The sequence below is a fragment of the Mytilus galloprovincialis genome, chromosome 2 (assembly GCF_965363235.1).
Source record: "Mytilus galloprovincialis chromosome 2, xbMytGall1.hap1.1, whole genome shotgun sequence".
NCBI classification, from domain to species: domain Eukaryota; kingdom Metazoa; phylum Mollusca; class Bivalvia; order Mytilida; family Mytilidae; genus Mytilus; species Mytilus galloprovincialis.
Genome location: NC_134839.1, coordinates 40,394,790 through 40,419,748, shown reverse-complemented (window position 1 = coordinate 40,419,748; position 24,959 = coordinate 40,394,790). Strand labels below are relative to the sequence as shown.

At 32.8% G+C, this 24,959-nt stretch overlaps 1 protein-coding gene across 2 annotated transcripts in view; it reads right to left on the bottom strand.

The window, feature by feature from the left end:
* Positions 1–15,338, bottom strand: part of LOC143063594 (choline transporter-like protein 2) — a 55,341-nt gene extending 40,003 nt beyond the window's left edge. For both annotated transcript variants that reach the window (XR_012975056.1, XM_076235810.1), the window contains exons 1-5: positions 15,205–15,338; positions 10,604–10,652; positions 9,540–9,613; positions 3,735–3,810; positions 2,900–2,993 (exon numbers count right to left, since the gene is read on the bottom strand). Coding sequence is in view for 1 of the 2 variants with exons in the window: in XM_076235810.1 (XP_076091925.1) it covers positions 2,900–2,993; positions 3,735–3,810; positions 9,540–9,613; positions 10,604–10,652; positions 15,205–15,247 (336 nt within the window). In the remaining variant the exon portion in view is untranslated. The remainder of the gene's footprint in view (positions 1–2,899; positions 2,994–3,734; positions 3,811–9,539; positions 9,614–10,603; positions 10,653–15,204) is intronic.
* Between the last annotated feature and the right edge of the window lie 9,621 nt (positions 15,339–24,959).

Sequence of the window (24,959 nt, the reverse complement as noted above, 5' to 3'; positions counted from 1 at the left end):
TTTAAAATAAATTACTTAATGTATATCAGAAATATTTCCCATTAGTTGATTGAAATATTTATAAGATTTATCTCAGAATTTGCTATTTATTCATTCTATTTATTCCTACATTTTATGATATTTTTGAATTTTAAAGTATTAATTATTTATGAAAACTGGCTATATAAATTCCTCCTCCATAAAATTATACAAGTTGACTCCCCCACACTGTTACATAATTAAGCACTCCATTGCATTCTCTTTATAAATGTAAACTATGCCATACCCTAACTCTTGACTAGAGTGTACTAGTATTATATTTATTAAGTTTCATGTTTCCCACATTGAATATTGTTGAAAAAGAGGCCCTTTGACTGAAATATCAAAAAGTCTAAAATCTAGGATGAAAGTTTTATCTAGGCAGAATGCAAATGTCTTCAATGACATCCTTGTAGATAAGAAAACGGTTATGCTGGTGGACTATTAGTCCAAATAATTATGACGTCTGGCAAGGCTATTTTAATTTTTTTTCTGGGACACCTTCTTAATAATTATTTGGACTAGTGGACTATCAGTCCCTGAGGGTATCATCAGCTCATAAGTCAGTACTTCGGAACTGACATGATTTAACAAACTTTACTAAAATTGTCCGTTTATAAATTTGAAATTATTAAGAAACTAAGGTTTCAACTCCCTCAGGCAAAGTTGACTTTAGATGAATTTGGCTATTTATTTCAGGTATTTTTGTCATATAGCTCTTCAATGGTTTCGGTACTTTTACATCTTTGGATTTCAAATGTTTGGCTTTGAACGTTTCTGATGAAGGTAAATCCAGAAAAGCGTTTCAGACGCATATAATTAACCCATTGTATAAAAAAATTTAATCAACGTGTGGTTTCCGGTGATCTCAAAAGATCATTAGATGATTTTAAGTGTCATAAACCTTTTTATATTACTGGATGAATCAAAATATGCTAACAGGTGTTAATGAAATGGATAATTTCGTGGAGTGTGAAAGGCACTCGAAGGGGATTTTCGTTTAACAAAAAAAGTTTTTGTTTTTTTTAATCATTAGAGAAACAGATTTATACATAGTTACTCGTGCATTATTGGATTTATCCAATCTCAATAGTTAAATTATAAATTTTAAAGTCCTCGCCGAGGCTCAGACTTTAAAATTGTCTCGATTGGATAAATTCGATAATCCACTGGTATCAATGTAAGAATCTATATTAATCAAACCTAATTGTAAAAGGCTCTCACAAACAAAAAACACAAAACAGTTGTTAAAAAATGTAAGGAATAAGAGCTGTTTGAAGAAAAAACAGTAATGAAACAAGAATGTGTCCATAGTACAAGCATGGAAGTAATATTTAAAAGGAATAACGACGTCGTCACTTCAAAGGTTTCATCTGCGTTACAGCCCATCTTTCGATAGCTAGTTAATTGGTTTAATATCTGGAATGGAAGTTGATTCTCTGCATGTGATCTATCAAATCACTGACATTTTTCAGTCATTTTCGTGTTCACGAAAAATTACGAACAGACAAGTTTTTGTCGTATATACGTGCCAAGTAACCCTAATAGTCCATTCGTTACATTCTGTTGATTACACTGCCGAATAGAGTCATTCGTTCAATTTCTATTTTAGTCCAATTTTCCTATTTCTGGTTAGTTCGATCTTAATAGTTTAAACCAACAGCTATCACATATGAAATTGGAGAACACGGTTGGGTCATTTTCAATTTTAATATTTACAGACAGTTAAAAAGGTATTTCCGTATTTCCGTATGTTAAAAGATGATTGTACACACAATATGTTTGGACCCCCTTTTATCAAAAACAAATAATCTAAGTCTTTCGTGTATTAGTCAATTGAAATATTCACAATTATAAACGGTTCTATCCTTTAATTTATAGTTCTTGATACATAAACTAATTTGTGTAAAAATGAATTTGCCGTAAGACGGGCAGCGTCAAGCTCATTCGTCGGTTTGTTGTAATTTTTGCTGTAGCTTGTTATATTAAAACAAGTATTCCACAATAAACACTTTTGAAAAAACTATATATTTACGAACATATAATCCCCATTTTAGTTGTCCAGTTTCAATAATGTAATCAATGACATTTACGACATACACATAAATTTATAATACTTCAAAATAAATATCCTTTTTTTCAGGATCAGCTTTTAATCGGAAAATACTTTTAGAACAGTTTAAAACAAACAGTAAAAAGCAAAAATATGCTAAATTAAATACAATTTTCCATACTAAACTGTTGTAGTTTGAACAATTCTTGTCCGTTTTTCAAGTTTTTTACATCATAGGACTTCTTTCTGAAGGTAGAGGTTTTATATGTTACAGCACCACCTTCTTTATAAAAAACCTCGGATTTTACACAGGTACTTTATAAATTACTGGACTCAATAAAATCATGTGACTGATAAGAAATTCCAGATGCCATTTCACAACTGCGGTATCACAGATAGTAACCAAAGGGGTCTTGCCGCTGAGACTATAACTGGATAAAATCATAAGACTTTAGTACAGAGCTCTGCAGGTCGTTAATACATGCTAATAAGTCGTTGTTATTCCTTCTTAATATTTCTTCCATGGTACAAGGATGACCCACATTTTCTGAGTTCAGTGCACCTTGAAATTGGGGTAAAAACTCTGATTTGGCATTTCAAGTTGATTGGATTTCAACTTCATCAAAACTACCTCGACCAAAAGCTTTAACCTGAAGAGGGACAGACAGACAATCGAAAAGATGCACAGACTGAAAAACATAATGCCCCTAGGTGGGGCATAAAACATCAGCACTTCAACAGTACTCAGGAAAATTTCATGAGCATTTGAAATGGCCAAATTCTAAACCCCATGAAAATAAACCACTTAAAAGTATCTAAATGACTCACCTGAGGTGTTGGACAGCCTAATGCAACTGCAGCTGGACCCACTTGAGCACATTTTGAAATGTCAAAGTATACTAAAAATGGCCTCTCTTTAACCCTGAAAAAAAAATATAAATTTTTACAAATAAAGAGTTGAAACACTCATTAAAAACAAAACTCAGTTGCTTACAGAACATAAATTATCTCTATACTTCAGTGTTCATCATCATTTTTAATAAGCTAATACAAGAAGCAGTACACAATCTAAACAATGAAACAAAAAACCCAACAATACAATATAATAAGACTTCTTAGAGTCAACATATATTTGTCATGAATAGAAAACTGAGTATGTCAAATATGAGTCTAGTCAATTTCTTAATAAATAAACAAAGACCTACAATCAAAGTCAAATTCTTTAATAAGGACAAACAACACAGATATAAATATATAAATATAAAATATATGAAAATTGTTGGGAATTAAATGTATTAGTAGGAGCTTTCATAACAGGAATAAAAGCAAGGATTCAATAAATATTTCTTTTGGTACAAACATTCATGATATATATATTTTCATATTAAGGAAAAGTTACATTTACTCAGAGCAAAACATTTGTGTTTCAAACACAAAATTTAGTATTTTGATTGGTTGAATTCTGAGTCTAAGCACAGTAATTGTACTCCAAATTTTCATGACCGCAGGGCCTGATTTCGTGGTTCATATCTTGATGAATAGTTAAATTCTTGGTTTACCTACTGGTTATACTCATGAAAATAAGTTACACATGAATAATAATGAAACAAAAAATACATTAAAAAACTTTAAATGAACTATTTATCACATGATTTGAACCTACTCTTCATCATAGCCACATATAAGTCCTGAAGAATCTGTAGGATGCAGCAATCTGTTGGGGTTACCCCATACAAAACCTATAAAAAATAATAAAATTCACTATGAATTCATATAATTCTTATTTCTGTAAAACTTGTTGCTACATAATGGTACTATATATTTATCTCTAAGTCTAACAGAGCTTTATAAAACATTTTACTGAACAAGAAGTATAATTTTCATTTTGTATACATCATGTACCTTAAGCTTTAGAAGAAATATATCTATAGATTCAATGTGAATCTAAAATTTGCATATGGGAATATTGTTCTTTTTTAAAGTTCTATTATTAAGCCACAAAAATAATAACACTATACCTTATTACCTATAGGTTTAGATGAAAGAATTGGAAAGAAATATGAATATGAAAATGACTCTGAATTATTCAACTAAAGGTATGTAACAATTCATTTTATTATGTAACTAATGATCTTCTTGAACAAAAATGTTGAATTAATGCTATTTCACATGACAAACTGAAAGATTTCAGATCTGCAGTACTTATTCATAATACCAATATATATTTTCTATTTCCGATGTAAATCTATTTTGTTACAAGAGTAAACATGGTTAATATTCATTCCTATCCTATCCTAGATTTCATAGATACAACACATTTATAAGAGTATAATAGTTCATATTTCACTCTTGATTAATAAATAAATCCATAAACACTCATGAAACGTTTCATAAAAATCTAGAAAACATAGAAATGCTGTCGTAGCAAAAGTAATCATTCAACTTAATAAGATTAACATTAATGGGAAAAGCTTATTTTATTTTATACTCTTAATATAAAAGCCTATCTGATGTAATAGTAGAATTAGAAAATGTATTGCCAGCTGTTTCTTAACATGCTTAAGGGACTATCAATTATGTCTACATCTACAATAGTTGGTTCATATTACTAAATTTCTTTACAATCAATAAATTTTATTCATATTTTCAAAGTTCAAATTGATACAGTTACAATGACTATATAATGCAATTTAATGTCGATCAGTTCTTCACCACTACTCCTTCATTAATTGGCATCTAATAATTATACAGTTACATTGTACATGTACAAGTGCAAAAGAGATGATCATACTGGACAAAATTGGGAGGGAGGGGTCCTCAACATGGGATTTTGGGTACAGTTGTGCAGCTGGGATTAAAAAAACACACACCATTCATATATTGAATAATTGTAAAATCCCTACCTATACATATATTTCACAGCGAAATGATAACCCATTCATATATTTATCAGCTCAAATAGTACCTTTATGCCTATACAATAAATGCAACACCATTAGTGCAAATAGATCTATGTGTTACACAATAAGTGCAAAAGGTTTGATATGTGATTTTTTAACTGTACTCTATCTAGTGGGTAAAGATTATTAACTGTGACAGTATAAAAAAATTAGATCAATAGCAAAACTTGTGTCATATAAGTTTCAGCAGATTTGAAAGTTTTAATGACATTGGAGAAATTCTAAAATCAATGAAGATCGTTGCACAACAAACTGAAAAATTATGACTCATTGATATATCACATTTGGTCAATTAATACCTATTGATATACATGATATATGTCCTCGATAAAATTGCACCCCATAGATAGGTGACAAATTAAACTAGAGGCTCTAAAGAGCCTTAGTCGCTCACCTTGGTCTATGTGAATATTAAAGGAAGCAGATGGATTCATGACAAAATTGTGTTTTGGTGATGGTGATGTGTTTGAACATTCTTGCTGCTTAAAATTATCTCTATCTATAATGAACTTGGCCCATTAGTTTCAGTGGAAAATGTTAGTAAAAATTTACAAATTTTATGAAAATTGTTAAAAATTGACTATAAAGAACAATAACTCCTAAGGGGGTCAATTGACCATTTCGGTCATGTTGACTTATTTGTAAATCTGACTTTGCTGAACATTATTGTTGTTTACAGTTTATCTCTATCAATAATAATATTCAAGATAATGACCAAAAACAGCAAAATTTCCTTAAAACTAACAATTCAGGGTCAGCAACCCAACAACAGGTTGTCCGATTCATCTAAAAATTTTAGAGCAGATAAATGTTGACCTGATAAACAATTTTACCACATGTCAGATTTGCTCTAAATGCTTTGGGTTTTGAGTTATAAGCCAAAAACTGCATTTTACCCCATGTTCTATTTTTAGCCATGGCGGCCATCTTGGTTGGATGGCCGGGTCACCGGACACATTTTTGAAACTACTAAACCAAAAGATGATTGTGGCCAAGTAGTTTCAGAGGAGAAGATTTTTGTAATGCCCGCGTCACACTGTCCCGATTTTTATCTACGATTGACACCCGAATGCGAAAATTGTAAGTTCGTACGAAGTTGGTCCCGATCTCGTTAAAATACCAAAAAGTGACCGAAGTAAAGTACGATGAATAACGAAGTCTATACGATGGTGCCGAAATTATATACGATAGCAAAAGATGGACATACGAAGGTTAACCGAAGACGGGTATTTAAGCTTCATATCTCAGCCGAAGCCTACACGATGGATCACGAAGGCTACACGATGGATTACGAAGGCTACACGATGGATTACGATGATGGCGCGATGGCCATACGATGTCTAAAAGACGTCGTGTACAGCTTACGATGCATTTAAATTATATGCCGAAGGCATCACGCTTTTTAAATTGTTTAATCAATATTGAATATATATTATATTGTACATTTAATTTCTGGTTTAATCATAAGACGGAAGACCGTGGGCTTGAAGGGTAAAAGTTGACTCTGAGTCTCTGCATATAATGCCACTAAAATCAGGGAGAGGAAGAGGGAGGGGTATGAGTCTGTACAAGTCTGCCATGCATTGCGGGAAATCGATCTTTTTGTCTAATACTTATAAAACTTAGTTTATTATCCCCTCGCCTACTACATGTAAGTTGCGTGTATATAAAATTGTTATGGACACTCTAGAACCAAAATGCTCAAAACTTTGTATGGTGTTACTCGTTTAGAATATCTTAAGCGCTATTGACTTTAAAGTTCAGAGGTCAAGGTCACAGGGGCAGTTGTAATACAAGGCAATATCACCCTTGTGGACACTCTAAAACAAATATGCTTCAAAAGATTTTAACCACATTTGGTATATTTTTCCTCCTTGTAATGATCTGACATTTTTTACGTTCAAGGCCAAAGGTCAAGGTCATGCAGATGGACTTGTTTTTTCTCCTTGAAATAGCATAATACACAGGAAATTGGTTGCTCATTTTTTTACCTGCTGGTTCTAAAGACAATATTAAAGGTATTTCCAGTTACTGAAAGATTTGGTTGATTTCTAAAAAAATAGTTTATGTATCAAATATGCATATTCAATTTACCATTTTCTGCATGTGCCATATACAAATATAGTGTCCATATTTGTCCCCAATATGTTACATACGAGGGAATGCCACGCTTGGCATTGCCTTGTTTGAACTGTAAAATATGTGCACTAGTCTGAATAATCACCCATAATTATGCCCCTGTTTACTGATCTATCTTAAAGGTAAGTTAATGGGTTCATTGATCCCTTTTATTCAAAAAGAGCTCTTTCCAGGAGAATATCATAATAATATAGACAAAAGGAAGGATGTGGGGAAAGCAACAAATGCGGCAAAATATGACATATAGAAAACAAAATGGTTATGGAGTAAACATTCGTGTGACAACAACTCAGACGATACATAAAAAATCAGAATAATGAAGAAAAAGTTGGTTTCCCTATATACGTGTACCTGCAGTGTTGGTGTACGAGGCGCGTTTATGATTTTCATTATGTTACTTGATATGAAAAATTGACAAACAATAATATTTTACTTGTAAAAGTAAATCCTGAGCCTGTAATAGCTGCTCTTTTTGTTCCATTTGAATTAATAGAAACAACACTGTCGCCTTTTTTGTTCTCATAGAATCATATGATATGAGCTCCATGTTTTGTGAACGTCTTTCTTAACTGTCGTATTAGACTGACCAGTGCATATCGCGCAAGGCACTTTAAATGTATTTTAGCGCGAAAATTAACTTACATTTAGCTTGATTTATTGCCGTCGTAATTCCATCTTGTCGCCTTCGTACTTTTATTCGATGGCAACATGACGGGATTACGAGGTCTTCACGAAGTCATGTTGCCATCGTAAGACCTTCGGGTAGCTTCGTGATTCATTCGTGTAGACATCGTAATGTCAAAACTGCCCGATTGAAACGATGGAAACACGAATGCAATACGATGTTCAAAGATGCATTCCCGGTGACATTACGATGGTGAGGATGGTGATACGAACTCAATACGAACCCTCAACATCGGACGCACCTTCGAGGATTTTTTAACATGTTAAAAAATTTAGAACCCTTCCCGAAGTTGTCCCCGAAGGCTAGAAAAGTGGCCGATGGTTCTACGATGGTTAAAGATGGCACTACGAATAGCCCTATCTGGATACGATCAGTCCCGATTTTGAAAATTTCCATAATCGTGTTGCCATCCGCTTAAAAATCGGGACAGTGTGACGCGGGCATTAAAGATTTCTAAGATTTATGAAAAATGGTTAAAAATTGACTATAAAGGGCAATAACTCCTAAAGGGGTCAACTGACCATTTCAGTCATGTTGACTTATTTGTAAATCTTACTTTGCTGAACATTATTGCTGTTTATAGTTTATCTCTATCTATAATAATATTCAAGATAATAACCAAAAAGAGCAAATTTTCCTTAAAATTACTAATTCAGGGCCAGCAACCCAACAACGGGTTGTCCGATTCATCTGAAAATTTCAGGGCAGATAGATCTTGAACTGATAAACAATTTTACCACATGTCAGATTTGCTCTAAATGCTTTGGGTTTTGAGTTATAAGCCAAAAACTGCATTTTACCCCATGTTCTATTTTTAGCCATGGCGGCCATCTTGGTTGGATGGCCGGATCACCGGACACATTTTTTAAACTACTAAACCAAAAGATGATTGTGGCGAAGTTTGGATTAATTTGGCCAAGTAGTTTCAGAGGAGAAGATTTTTGTAAAATATTACTAAGATTTACGAAAAATGGTTAAAAATTGACTATAAAGGGCAATAACTCATAAAGGAGTCAACTGACCATTTCAGTCATTGTTGACTTATTTGTAAATCTTACTTTGCTGAACATTATTGCTGTTTACTGTTTATCTCTATCTATAATAATATTCAAGATAATAACCAAAAACAGCAAAATTTCCTTAAAATTACTAATTCAGGGCCAGCAACCCAACAACGGGTTATCCGATTCATCTGAAAATTTCAGGGCAGATAGATCTTCACCTGTTTAACAATTCTACCCCATGTCAGATTTGCTCTAAATGCTTTGGTTTTTGAGTTATAAGCCAAAAACTGCATTTTACCCCTATGTTCCATTTTTAGCCATGGCGGCCATCTTGGATGGTTGGCCGGGTCACCGGACACATTTTTTTAAATTAGATACCCCAATGATGATTGTGGCCAAGTTTGGTTTAATTTGGCCCAGTAGTTTCAGAGGAGAAGATTTTTGTAAAAGTTAACGACGACGACGGACGACAGACGACGACGGACGCCAAGTGATGAGAAAAGCTCACTTGGTCTTTTAGGCCAGGTGAGCTAAAAAGGGACCCATTCCAGCGGCACATATCATTAAGTAAATACCTTCATATAGTAAGAGATCCCCCCGTGCTGTTTCCAAACAATCTAACACCACAACTTCTAATTATGAACAGCAGGGAAAATCTAAAGTTATATATATATACATACCTAATATAGACACAGCTATAAGTCCTAAGATGAAGACCAAAAATAACAAACAACATATGATATCTGTACAAGACCTGTAAATAGAAATTTTATTTCTACATTATTGTAAACAAATTTAAAGAATCATGAAAACAACATGAACTTATACTATACATATTCTTATAGAGTCATTTCTTCCAGCAATACTTTAATTTCATTTGCCGTAATACTTTGTACATCTACATGAATTAAAGGCGATATCAAAGAGACAACTACCTACATGTATCTACACCAGCAAAACAGTTCAAGGAAATATACTGTATTAAATTTTTAACAACTCTCTATACAATGTGTCGAGATTTAAATCGCCATGAGCTATATTGTAAAGACAAGTTGTGACTAAACTATATAAGTTGGAAACCCTAGAGCTAATTGCCATGATTGCTGGAAGAAATTCACAATGAAGCATTACAGAATACCGGTATTCAATCAAAGACAACAATACATAGTTTATTTTGATCTATTAGAAAGTGGACATTTTTCTATGCATGATAAGAGTTATACGTTGTAAGTACAATGTCATTTGGTCTCTTGTGGAGAGTTGTCTCATTGGCAATCATACCACATCTTCTTTTTTGATGTAAGAAAGTGAAATAGAACTTTTTTTGTAAAAATAATTACTGACTAAATATTCAAGTCAGACATGTAAAATGTTGTTACAAACATTATATCAAAAGATCTTTTGGCAACGCACAAGCTTTATGTTTCTTTTCTAGAAACAAACGTAAATTTGCCAATTTTCATGGATTTTTTTTAGGTTACATTGTGTGGTATGTGCTTCTTAGTTTATAGTTTTCATATAATATAATTTCATTTTTTGTTTGTTTGTTTGTTTATTTCTTCTCATTGTGTTATCTGTCCTTCAAGGCTTCAACTCAATATTTTCACTTCCTCTTTTGAATGCTTGTAGCTATATTAATTAAGTATCCATGCAAAATTAGCAATATTATATATTTATCTGCTTCATATCAATGATCTACCTGTTCATGCATTTTATTACATGTACATGTATATAGTGTACTTACCTGTTTTCAATGGGACCTTTGAAGTTTTCATTATGTTTTGTACGTTTACCTGAAAAAAGAAGAATTTTTAAATATGACATGTATAAATATGTTAATCTTCACTTGAATAGAAAGATTATAACAACACATTGTGTAAGCTTGGCTGCTTGGGGATCCTAACCGGTCATTTCTCTGTGCCATGTTTAACAGTTAACACACCCATAAACAGTTAATGTAATAAAAGAAATTACACGCAAATAATGAATGCCTTAAAATGAACAATTTTCATTAAAATACAAGAGAATATTAAACTGTTACAAACAAACATCGCTTCAAAATTCATATATTTTCTCCCCCCCCCCCCTAGCTATATATCTATCATGTCTATGTTTATGTTTACATCGCTTTTATGGTCATAGAAGGTCAACTGGATAGTTAATTAGATGGAGTCTTGGCTAAAATTCACACGAAACGAAGCTACATCTTATTGAGACCATTATTTTATTTTTCAACAGCCATGTTAATTGATTATTTTATACTTTTGATAGTTTGGAAAGTTGTTTAAATTTACATTGTTATAAAAAAAATGAGAATTTGAGTCAAATCAGTGAACATGAGTTTGGCAGCTAGTGCCCCTTTAAGCAAGAGGATGGCTTAAAAAAGAGTAGCCAGATCAACATGGCCCTTCCACAGATGCACAGCACTTGAGGTCACCTTCAGTTTTTTTGGAGAGGGTTTTATTGATCAATCTAGAGTTTTTTTTAGTATTTTGTGAATTATTGTTTTTCTGTGTTTTTTTTTCTTTTGGCTATATGCTGTCTTTTTTTATTTGTCAACTATGATCGATGTTTCTTTCTATTTTATTAATTATTTTGTGTTTCTTTTGACAACTGTCTCCTTCTATGACTTGGTTTTTGTTGCCAAGCTTCTAATAATTTATGTAAATTTAACACCAAAGCTTTCACATGTTAAGAGTGAGAGTTTCTAATGAATATAAACCCAGAAAAGCTTCATAGTTATTTACATATTGTGATTTGTCACATTTCTACATAAATTAATTATCATTATTATTTATAAATATTTATTTATTTCACACATCCTGTTTGTTTCAATAAATAATTTATGACGTTTCACTACTATAAATAAGGAATGGCCTGCACTATAACAAACATCATATATAGAGAGGATTACAAATTTTTAATTATTACTTTGTATAACAATATTCAAGAGAAAATTCTTGTTTTTGTTTTATGTTAATCATGTACAAATGCAATATGATTATGAATCTTCATGAGAAAACTTCGCTTTATAAATTAAATGAATAACATGTATAACCTGATTTATATGAATCAGCACACTTTACTTTATTTATGACCATTTTAAATTTATACTATACAAACTTAACTTTATAACTGTTGAATGACACTATCAAAAAATATAGTCGAATGACACTATCCAGTGGCGGATGCAGGAATTTTCGAAAGGGGGGGTGCTAACCCAGGGCAAAGGGGGGGTGCAGGGGGGTGCAAAACATATGTCCCGATACAAATGCATTGATCGGCAAAAATAAAGGGGGGGTGCGCACCCCCGGAACCCCCCCCCCTGGATCCGCCACTGCTATCAAAAAATATAGTCAACATATTTTGTTTCACAAACACTGAAAGTACAAGTGAGTACAATGTTAGTACTCCACGACATTGAAAGAATTTAATTAGAATTATATGTATGTTCAATGTTATAAAGTTTGACAAAAGTAATGGATGCTTAAAAACTGTGTACGCTGGGCTGTACCTGTGTAAAAATATTCAAAATTCTGTAACATTTACAACTGCTTATTCAATTTATATCTGGCGTATTTGCCTAAGGATGTTCGCTTGTCATGTTTTGGAATTTTTGTCAGATTTTCAAAATCCTCTGGTTTTTTACATTTGAATGCATAAAAAAAAATCCCCATTGACCCCCAGTTTTCTTTTTTAAAATCTTTTACATGTATAATGATAAGCCATCTTTTAAAGTCTTATAAAAAAATAATTAATTTTTGAGAACTAAAACTTGTCAATGATAAAGCTATGAAAAATCAAGAGAGAATATTTTCCCACCAAAATTTCAATGGCTAATATCTTGAAAGCAAGCACATTGACCTATATTTTTTTTCGCTCCTTTGATTCCTTCAATGATCCCTTATTAATATAAACTAGTGTTTTGAAAAGCTAATTATTTTGAAACTGAGAAACAAACTCCCTTAAATATCCAATTAAAGAGAATTTAAATCTTTAAAAGGTCATTTATAAAATAGTTCATGGAGTTCATTTTTTCTAAATGAACAATGAATTCAGGAAATATACATTTACTGTATGAATAGGAATTAAAAGTATGTTTTATGAATGATAATTTGACTGCAATTGTTACAACAACTTTCATTTCCTTTACACATAGTTAAATATAATAGATATAAACTTGACAGAGGAAGTGTGATTGAAATCTGTTTTATATAATGAACATTATCATATAAGGGGGGTTGGAGGGGTCCTGATTCCGAAATCCCGGGCTTAAAAACATGAAATCTTGAGGTCCTGAATTTAAAGAAATTTAAATCCTGACATCCTGAAATTAGAAACAAGAAGTCCTGGATCCCGAAATCCTGAGCTTGAAAACACCTGATCCCGACTTCAAGAAAAAGGTCCTGCCCCACCTCTCATATACTTACAAAAATTAATGCTGTACATGTATATTGTACCCAATCTTTTGTTCCCAATCTTCATATACAATTTTACTTTGTAATCAGATTTATCCAAAAGAGATCCGATGGAGATAGTTAAATTATCAATTTTAAAGTCCCAGACTCAGTGAGAACTCGAAAATTTATAACTGAACAGTGAGTAAACTATAGCTTTTGTCCAAAATTTATAAATTCCAAAAAAGTTTTGAAAAACTTATTGATGGTTAAGAAACTAACTTAAAAACTGAAACAAAATGTTGCTGCTTATATACATGTACAAAAAAATGTATAGGACAATACCACCACTACCTAAAACCTAGAAATAATACATGTATATGCAATGCATACATGTATCTAGCCTTAGCAACATAAATGTGTTTTTTTCATTTTATAAACAATAATACTGCTTGTCTGATAGCTATGACCTTCTTAGAGAATGCCATTCATATTCATTACATTGAGACCTTAAATTGCTTAGTTAGATTACTTCTTTCATCTGTTTCTGATTGATTGAAGCATATTTAATTTTACAAACAAATTAAACTGACTGATTTACAAGATGGCCTTAATCAGGAGCCTGTAATTCAGTGGTTGTCGTTTGTTTATGTGTTACATATTTGTTTTTTGTTCATTTTTTTTACATAAATAAGGCCGTTACTTTTCTCGTTTGAATTGTTTTACATTATCTTATCGGGGCCTTTTATAGCTCACTATGCGGTATGGGCTTTGCTCATTGTTGAAGGCTGTACGGTGACCTATAGTTGTTAATGTCTGTGTCATTTTGGTCTTTTGTGGATAGTTGTCTCATTGGCAATCATACCACATCTTCTTTTTTATATTACGTTACACTAGTGTCTACATTTGTAGTTGCTGAAGTTGTGTACTTTATCTCTAATTTAGTTTCCCTGTTTTTTGCCTTTATTCTGTTATGTTTCATTTGGTCCTATGACTATAAATGTGAATCTGGATTTATGCATCTAGCCATTTTGTTTTTGACTGTATAACTTTGGATATTCCTGGTGAAGGTACAAAAATGTAGGTCCTGACGTGATATTCAGACAGAAAGAATTTTTACGCTGTTGTTTATTTTATTTTAACCTTTGCCATGTTTGTATTTACAATGTACATGTAATTTTACTTAATTTTCACTTTCATGACTTTAAAGTCATTGTTAGTGAAAAAGTGTAAACTACAAAAACACAGATGAACATGTACATGTACAGTATGTACTATCAAAGACAAATACTTTTTTGATAACATTTTTAATAAATTTACTATACATCTAATACATGTATTACAAAAATGTATGTCATATTAACCTACATTTACATGTACACATGTATTTTGTCTGTTTGTGTTGCTTGTGATCAACTTTGTCGATATATATGAACTATAAAATTACTGACAAACTAGCTTTTAAACCTGTTTTTAATAATCCAATAATTATTTAGGAATAATCCCTGTTCCAAGTCGATCAGGAACAAGGCAGTTGTATTTTTGCTGATAGCATTTGAAATTGTCAGTTTTATTGACTTCCACTTTTAAAATTTGCCTCGGAGGAAGGCACTTTTGTGACAGAGCTCCACCATCTTGAGCTTCATTTAGGTAATGGCAGATTTGTTTTACCTGTTCTGTTCCAAACTTTGTCAAGGTCAGCTCCCCCCTTATTTTTATTAAATCCTGGATGCTTAGACTGTTAATAATTTGACATATCTGATATTTCAAAGTATTGTACTTATGTAGGAGCATAGGGGCCAACCTGACCAAACCCTTTTCACTCATAATTGTTTTTTTGCCGCTTAGGATATACTGTTAACAGGTTAAGAAATCTCAGGTTTCGTTTTTGATTTTCGACTGAACAAGTGTTTTTCTGACATTATGACAAAAATAGTAAATATATTACCGTTCAGTTCAATTTCTTCATGATCTTTGTCTTTAGAACCCATTTAAAACATGTACTTGCTATCGAAATTAAGATCCGTGTTTGAACTGCTAAACGTGTTATTGTTTTCTTTTTTTACCTGAGTCACGTGATCCAAGGTGTTTCCGGAAGCAGGCGCAAAAACGGCACAACTAGGAAAAATATCCGGAAAAGAAATCTTGACTGACTGTTGCAAAAAATCCGACATGGAGACCCGGAGTAAAGGTAGCTACAAAATGCATAAGTGTTTACAGTCAAGCAAGCTACTTCCATTTCATTTCCATTTTCCCACATCTCTAAAGACCATATAAGGCAGCAACCATTTGATTTTCTGGGGGGGGGGGGGGGCTATGGTTTTTTTTTCTGGACAAACTTTTTTTTCGCCTGCGGCGAAAAACAATCTATTTTTTTCGCGAGAAGTCCAAAACAATTTTTTTCTTTCAATTTTAGCATTACATATAGTGGCAGCTGAGGGTGAAACAAACAATTTTTTTTTCTCAGAATCAAAAACAACAAATTATTTTTTTCTCCAAAAACTGGAAACAAACTTTTTTTTCCAAAAAAAACCATAGCCCCCCCCCCCCCCCCCCGAAAATCAAATGGTTGCTGCCTAAGCGATGTAAACATAGATATAGATACAAAAAGACCAAGCGAACTCGTGAAATTGAATTTTTCTTGGTCTGTTTAATTTCATATTATAGATTAGAAATATATGTTTATCATCATTTTTACCTGTATAAGAATGATTTTTTTGTGGATCGAATCAACTGATTTGTACTATACAAATCCTTGATCGAATCAGTCAATCACAAATGATTTACCTTTGTTTCACTTTCAATGTTGACATTCTTTTCCTTTAAATAACTTTACACCCACAATTCATGCAGTATCCATATCTAAGAGGGTGGTAAAGGGTTATTTTCGTGCAACGTGATCGCTGTTTTTTATTTGACGTTCAACGTGTTTTTACTTTTTTATTTGACGTTTAGTCGTGCAAGACGGGTGCCTCGTTCAACGTGTTCTGCTTATTTAATTTAACGTGCATCGTGATTTTCAAAGTCTTATTTTGCGTGCTCGGTATTTTCAAATAAAATTCAAACACTTGGCAGGGATCGTCAAGAAATACTTTTTTAAAAGTCGTAAACCAATTAAATCATAAATGTGTATACTAAATCGGGAATACCAAGTAAAACAGAGTTAATATATACAAAAAGACAGTGATTCAGTCACAAAAGGTTCACATAAAAGTATTTATTTTTCATGCAACGTTCATTACAGAAATTATTTCACGTTCAACGTGAAATTATGTCTTATTTCACGTTTTTTCCGTGCAAGCACCCCCCTTTACCACCCTCATCTAACTAAGAGGTTAAAATGAATACAGATTCATAAGGTCGAATTATTCACTTGAAAGTGAATAATTCATCATAAACGTTTCTTAGCTTTATTATGACAAAATAATTATTTAACCATACTGTCTGCTAAAATCGAATAATTATTTCACTATTACACTTTCATTAATGATTTAACAAAAAAAAAAAAAACAAAAAAAAAAAACATAATTTAGATTTTTAGCTCACCTTTCCTAAAAGGAAATGTGAGCTTTTGCCATCACTTGGCGTCCGTCGTCGTCCGTCGTCGTCGTCCGTCCGTCGTCGTCGTCGTAAACTATTTCAAAGATCTTCTCCTCTGAAACTACTGAACCAATTCAAACCAAACTTCATCTGATTGATTCCTAGGGTATCTAGAATAAAGTTTGTGTTTTAATTCCCATTTCATCAAAAAACATGGCCACCATGGCTAAAAATAGAACTTAGGTGTAAAATGCAGTTTTTGGCTTATATCTCAGAAACTAAAGCATTTAGAGCAAATCTGACATGGGTCAACAGGTCAAGATCTATCATCCCTGAAATTGTCAGAAGAATCAAACAACCCATTGTTGGGTTGCTGCCACTTAATTGGTAATTTTAAGGAAATTTTGCAGTTTTTGGTCATTATCTTGAATATTATTATAGATAAAGAGAAACTGTAAACAGCAAAAATGTTCAGCAAAGTAAGATCTACAAATAAGTTCAATGACCAAAATTGTCAATTGACCCCTTAAGGAGTTATTGTCCTTTAATGACAATTTTACACAATTTGTTCATCATATTTGCTAACTTTAAAAAATCTTCTCCTCTGAAACCACCAAACTTAAGCTGAATTATCATTAAGGTGTCTAGAATAAAGTTTGTGTTTTATTTTCTGTTTTGTCAAAAAATATAGTTGCCATAGCTAAAAATAGAGGTTCATTGGTCAATGTTAAATCATCAATGATTTGGTCTTTTTATCAGATACTATAGCGATAGTAGAACTATCTTTGGTGTAGGGAATAATTGTAAGGTGTGTATGTCTATTTAGTAGGTGTAAGTTGATCTTTACCTAATTTTCATGGTTCATTGGTCAAAGTTATTTTTTTATGAGGTTATTTCTGAGATACTTTTAGCAATAGTTAAACTCGATTTGTTGTATGGAATGAGTGTATGAACTACATTTATGTCTGAAAGGGTTTATCTCGCCTTCATCTCAAGTACAGTTAATTTAATGTAATGCTTGGGGTATACAATGTTTTTTTTATACTTTCATCATAAATTATATTATGAACACGACATAAACGAGACATTTCAGTGTGTCCACTCTTGCTTTTGCTTTTGAAGAAGACATGACAGAATCGAAGAACCATTTATATAAATTGAAAACCCAAAATAATCATTGATGGAAGATTTAAGCAAAAAATTTAAGGTGAGCGATTCAGGCTCTTGAGAGCCTCTTGTTTATATATTTCATAGCTAGTGCCCCTTTAATAACCTTAAAAAAAAACAGCATTAATTCGAATTTTGAATTTCAATACAATGATTATTTCTTGGGATAACAATCAAACAAAAGATACAACGATAATCAGTATATGCTCCCTCACATGACTGAATTGCAAAAATTATACGTGACAAGACATGTTTATCACTGCGGTTTAGGAGCGAAGTCAGACACTTGTTGGGAACATCGCTTTTAGTATTGGACCCAGAAAATGACGTTTGCATTTGTTTCTTAAAGCGGGGTTCACACATTGCCGATTATTGCTCCCGTTTGAGATCAGACAGGGATACGACACGAAAAGTGAAAAAGTCGGATTACTATCCTCGATTATCTGGAATGTCCTATCATTGTCTGAACGCAGTCGTTTAAGTTCGTAACAGATTCCTACGGGTTGGGAAGGGTGCGAATTGTTCGGCGAAACACCCCGACAGTTAGGTGCGTCCCGTAACATTCGGGGAAACTCAGCCGATTTTTTCTTGTCGGATTACAATCGTGCCTATGTCGTGACAGATTCTGCTGTATCGGATCAAAATCGTAACAATGGTCTGTGTATTCGTGACGGTGTCCTGTGGAACGGGAATGATCTGGAAAATTTTTTCATTGCTGTTCATTCTGCCGATTGAGTCTAGATTGCATCCAGATCTTGTCGATTGCGAACCGTTTTTGCCGAAACCGTTCCGGAACAGTCCCGTTATTAATACGAAATTCGTCAATGATTACCACGTCAGAGTCCCGACAATTACAGAATCCAATAAGACTGAAACCAGACAAAGCCGTTTGCAATGCGATATAGCGGACCGTGATAGGATTACGTTCCGACAGTACCTGATCATCCCGAGTATGCCGACAGTTTTCGAACGGATAACTTCCGTCAGCGTCAATTCACTGTCTGGTCACTGTCTGATCTCTGTCGGATTACATTCGGTAGAATCTGGACGCAGTCGTGACAGACTCGGTCGAATTTTACCAGGCGAAATATACAAATTGGATTAGAAGCGGATTGTGAACGGAATTATCGGGATAAATTCGCTTGGAAACGGTTGAATATCGACGCTTCCTGAACAATATCTGATTGTTGTCGTGATTAAATTATTTGTTTTACAAATTTTAATTGAAGTTTGAATTTCCATCCACGATTCACAGGATCTTACTTTTGGCAAATTAATCGGAAATGGTCCTGTCAAGGACGGCAGTAAAAATCGTGAATGTGTGATCCCAGCTACAGCTTAAGGGCATACGATACAGTTTTTATCCCGTATTTACATTTTGATAATTTTTTTCCATATAAACCATTTTTTACCTGATTAAATCAAATATGTAATAAAAAAATATACCTTCATGTGCTACTTCAGGAGTAAAATGTCATGAGGTCGAAATTTTGTATATTTGCTCAAAATTCGGAGTTGTGGCCGTTTTTTCACTTTCGAAAGAAAGACATAACTTTTTTTGTTTTAAAAGATAAACACAAATTGTTTTTTGTTAAATAATTTGTAATTTTTGTATTTTATAAGTATCCTAAAAATATACATTTTTTTATTCAGAAATAACACATATTTATCAAATGATCATGAATGTAGAATAAAACATCATTTTTTTTATGTATATCTATTAAAATTTAAAAAAAATGCGGTATTTACGTTTTCATGAAAATTGAACCAAATGGCATTTTAAAAAAGAGGCTCAGGGGTCCATGAACTCGTTTTCAAGTTAAAAAAAAAGTTTGAATGATAAAAATCAGTCGAAAACTGAATCTTTTTCCGATAAGTCATGGTTTGACGTTGCGAAAATAACAATTTACGTTAGCAACGTATCGTATTAAAATTGCATTTCCCTAGGGCGGTAATTACAGAGACGGTGAAACAGGTTCCTACTATTATGTTTCTTTTTCCAAATATCGTTAAAAATAAATGGATCACATTTGCAGAATTTAGTCAAAGATGACTCTCTCCCTGTTCTTTTCATGTTGATAAGATAAACAGTTCAAAGTAATTTTGTTGTAATATATAATTCATAAAAAATATATATTAGAGACGACACATTATTGATTCGCAATTGTGTATGGTCATCCTTGTATAAGTAAACATAATCTGTCTAGACTAAAACATATGTTTAGGCATCTAATTTCAGATTCGTGCATCATCATACTAATTACCAAAAGATTTCAAACCATTGATTCCTGAATGAAACCGTTAATACAATACTAGTATGCTCCTTTACAAAAATCAGATGTAAATATATTTTTTTCCAATGTCTTTGATCTGAGTTGATACTGGTATGTGATATACTAGTTTGAGGTTGGAGTTGTATGATAATATTTGACATGGGTTTAATGGAACATCGAGATTCCCAGAGGACCAATAACGCTATGGGTTTTGTAAATTGTTTGAGGCCGTTCGGTTACCTTAAGTTGCTCACAATCTCACAATAACATTAACGGTACCAATTTTCCTGCACCAGATACGCATTTCGACAATACATGCCTCTTCAGTGATGCTCGTGGCCAAAATATTTGAAATCAAAAGCTTATATAAAAGATGAAGAGCTATAATCCAAAAGGTCCAAAAAGTATACTATGGGCCAAATCCGTGAAAGGAAACAGAGCTTTGCATGAGGGAGATACATTTCTTAATTTATAATAATTTCTAACATTTTGTAACAACAAAATTTAATAACACAAAAAAATCCGTATTTTCATGACAGTACCGAGTTACTGGCTTCTGGCCTGGTAATACCCTCGGGGACTAACAGTCCACCAGCAGAGGCATCGACCCAGTGGTAGTAATAACATTAACGGTACCAATTGATTGGTTGAGGTTTAATGTCACGTTCAGCACTAGTCTTCCATGGTTATTTTGTGGCGGTCGGTCTGTATTGACAGAGACAGCCGGAATGTCTCGGACAGAATTATCGACTTTCGGTAATCCTTGTCAATAAAGATTAGAAACGAACACACCTGCCACGTGCGGTATTCAAACTCACAACATAGTCCTGTCACGAAATGGAAATTCTTTCATGATATAAGTTCCAAATGGAAAGAAAGTATTCTGGAATATTATTACTTCTATATGTTCCTAACGGTATAAATGGCATTTAGCATATTTGTTCCAACATATATTTTGACATTTCTAGAGGAGCATCCTTTAGGTGGAACAAATATACGTTTACAGTTTGACTTTTTAGACCACTCGGCCATCGAGGGCCCGTTTGTTTGTAAAGCAGTGTAAAGACAGGAGTCGGTTTCACACAAAACTGGAGACTAGGATTGATCCTAAGTCATAAACAATCCAGTATACTTACGATCAATCTTAGTCGATTAAAATTTTATTTTTGTGCCAGACGCGCGTTTCGTCTTTATAAAAATGTATATAGTCTAAATAAAGTAAAAATGTCGAACAGAAACATTGCCGAACGCATAAAATTGCATAAAATTGTATACAATATATTGCCTATTAAAATAGTTTTGTATTCTGCATTACAACAAACAAGTTTTTGCAAATGGTTTATATTTTTCTCCTTCTATCTTGTGCATTTAAAAATATGAAGGAACGTTTTTCTGTAAGCAGTACTTTTATCAATCAGTAATTTGATTGGTTTACATTTCACATAACTTCGAACTTCCTTGACGACCATTATATCAGATGACTGGTACAGGATTTCTATAATCTCTTTATATGGTCTTAAAGAGACAGAAATCACGGAAAATCGTCTCGAAGGACAGCGATGTTAAAATGAACCAAATTATATCAGCAATTTAAATAAAGTTATCTCAGTACAAATTAATTCAGGCCAAGAATAGCTTATATATATGGCTTCACAATCAGATTATAAATTCTCATCATCGAATAGCGTTTTCACAATAAAGAGTTATCAATGTATTCGATACATTCTCAATTTTCATTGAAAATAACATAATAAAGAGTCTGAAGAAAGCGAACGATTTAAAATATTTCAGATCACCCGGACTGTGTCCATCGCCTTAGACGACTGGGATAACAAGCAAATATAAAAATGTAAACTTTGTGAGTCGAGTAATACTTATTCTCCTGGGTTTATTTTGAGTTGTAACACAGCAAATGATGAATGTCGGCATGTACGGGGAACACCTTGTAAAACAGATATTGTTCTCTGTCGTATAAAGTTCAAAGTTCAAAGTTCTTTATTTTCCAATTAAGGGCCCCTGACGGGACATAATGACAACAATACACAATACATTCTGGTTCTTAACACATAAACATATAATGAAGATCAATTAGAATTATAATTCACATGAAGAGGATGAGATAATATCATAGAATATATATAATCATATAAAATATCACAACATATTGTTATTGTTATTATTTATTAGTTATTTTAGTTCTTTCAAAGTTTCAAATCTTTGATTTTTCTGCCATGCCAGAGTGCCAGCAAAAATAGTTTAATAATTTATTAAGTCACCATATTAAATTGAGAATGGAAATAGTTTAATTGTCACAAGTTTAGATGTAAATAATAAAATAATATTGATGTGACCGCATGGTAAATATTATCTTTCTTTACAACAGACCTAACAGCTGATCTACAAGGTATTACATCGACAAAATCCACGAAAAGGAATCTTGTACGGCGTAACATTCCCAGATAAAAGTACTGCTTGATTAACGAATGCAATTTTTTACATACATCCTAGTGGTCTGTAGTGCGGGACTCTACCAGGAAGAGTTGCCAATTAAGTATGGGTCTGAGAAGGTTTCAAATCCCACTGCTGGAAGAACAAAAATATGCTACAACGAATTCATAAGGATGAGGTGTGATTAGATTCATTATTTGACACCTAAATTTGTAAAAATACTAACATTATTCAAACTTTCCAAAACTGTATTAATTGAACCCATTAAGAGCATTTTACCAAAAATTCTCTACATCACCTTTGCCACTATGATATCATAAAGATGTCAAGAACAATTTTCCATTATTTTTGATTTTTGATTTTTCTTGGCGTTTGCTGAAAGTTCCCTTTTTCAGTTTATTCGTTGTAGTCTATTCCCTGTCATATGCTATATTATTTTGTTATATCATTATGTTTGATTCCAGAGGCAGATTTAGGTGGGGTTGGGGGGGTTGGGGGGGGGGGACCCAGGGGGCCCCGACTTATGAAAATTTCTAGATCCGCCACTGGATTCTGCAATAAAATATGTAATCATTTATTCATGCATACTTGATTGCATAGCTTATACTATTCCAGTCTTATATTTGGGTCTTTCCTTCAAAGAGCGTTCTCTTCTGAAACTGCTCTAATGTTTTTTGGGTCCATATATAATTCACTCTTTTTATAAGTCTAACTTTCTAACAGGGTCATAACTTTTCTCCATCTCTCGCATTTTCTTCTTTACTTGGTATCAGTATAACTTTTCTCCATCTCTCGCATTTTATTCTTTACTTGGTATCAGTATTACTTTCAAGCTTGTCTCTGTTACTCTTGCATAAAAGTCTACGTGGTTACTTCTATCATAGCATATCAATGTTCAATTGTATATGTTACGTTTTGTATAACAGTTAAAATTGTATCACACAGTGATTGGTTATCCCCAATAGAATTACTCAATAAGTACAGCTTATCCTATTTTTCACGTTTGTGAACATAAAGGTCTAAGGTGTGTGGTGTGTCTAGTACCCTCTATTTAGCTGGTTTTGTTGCATGTTGGAATACATAATTATATTGAACTCACTGTATAAATTTGTTTTCATCGGACACTATATTATTTCTCATGAAACTTTTTGTTTTAGCCAGTCATTCTATATCAATTCAAGTTCTTTTCTTAGTTTTTTCCATTGAGTTGTAAAATAAGTGATGCATCTAAAGTTTTTTGTGTTCTATGATTTCATGATTATTGTTAACAAATTCATGTTTTTCTTGAACTTCATTTATATCACATTTCGTCTTGACTTTGTTGTCTGACATCTTTCTTCAATTTTAAGGTTCCTTTATTTTTACCTCTCGGTACCTGGGCCACACAAGCACACTGAGTCCAATTTATTATGGCACCCTCAACGGAGTTGGGGTGACATATTGTTATTCTACGTTTCTTTTTTTTCTTATTATGGCACCCTCAACGGAGTTGGGGTGACATATTGTTATTGTTCGTTTCTTTTTATGGCACCCTCAACGGAGTTGGGGTGACGTATTGTTATTCTACGTTTCTTTTTTTTCTTATTATTATTATTTTTATTATTTTTCTTCCACACATTTTGTCCAGGCGATTTCTCAAAATCTATAGGACCAAAGTTGATGGTACTTTACTATATTAAGGACCCCCATGTGCAAAGTTGCAGGAAACATGGAATGGTTCAAGATGGCTACCGTTACCATGGAAACAGAACAAATGTTAAAAAATCCAATTTTTGGTTTTAGTGAACTGTTTGGATATGCTTTATCTCAGAATCATCATATTTTAATACAATGTAGGTGCCCACTATATACAGGTGTTGGATAATTTTGGCACTCATTGGAACTACTATGTTGCCATGGAAACCACTCCAAAAATTTCAAAATTCTCAAAATGCTCCAAACTTCAGGAAACTTCACAGTAACGATGAGCAACATTGGAAGATGTGGCATTTGGAGTTGGAATTTCCAAAATATCTGTTGTTACCATGGAAACAATGCTAAAAGGTCAAAAATTTCAAAAAAAATAAAAATGCTGCAAACTGGATAAAACTTTACAGGAATGGTCAATGGCATCAGCAGAGTTGACTTTTGAAGTTTGAATTTTCAAAATGGCCGCCGTAACCATGGAAACAGCAAAAATTTCAAAAATTTCAAAATGCTCCAAAATTGACGAAACTTTACAAAAATGTTAATTGGCATGTGTATATGTTATCTTTGACTTTGGAATTTTCAAAAT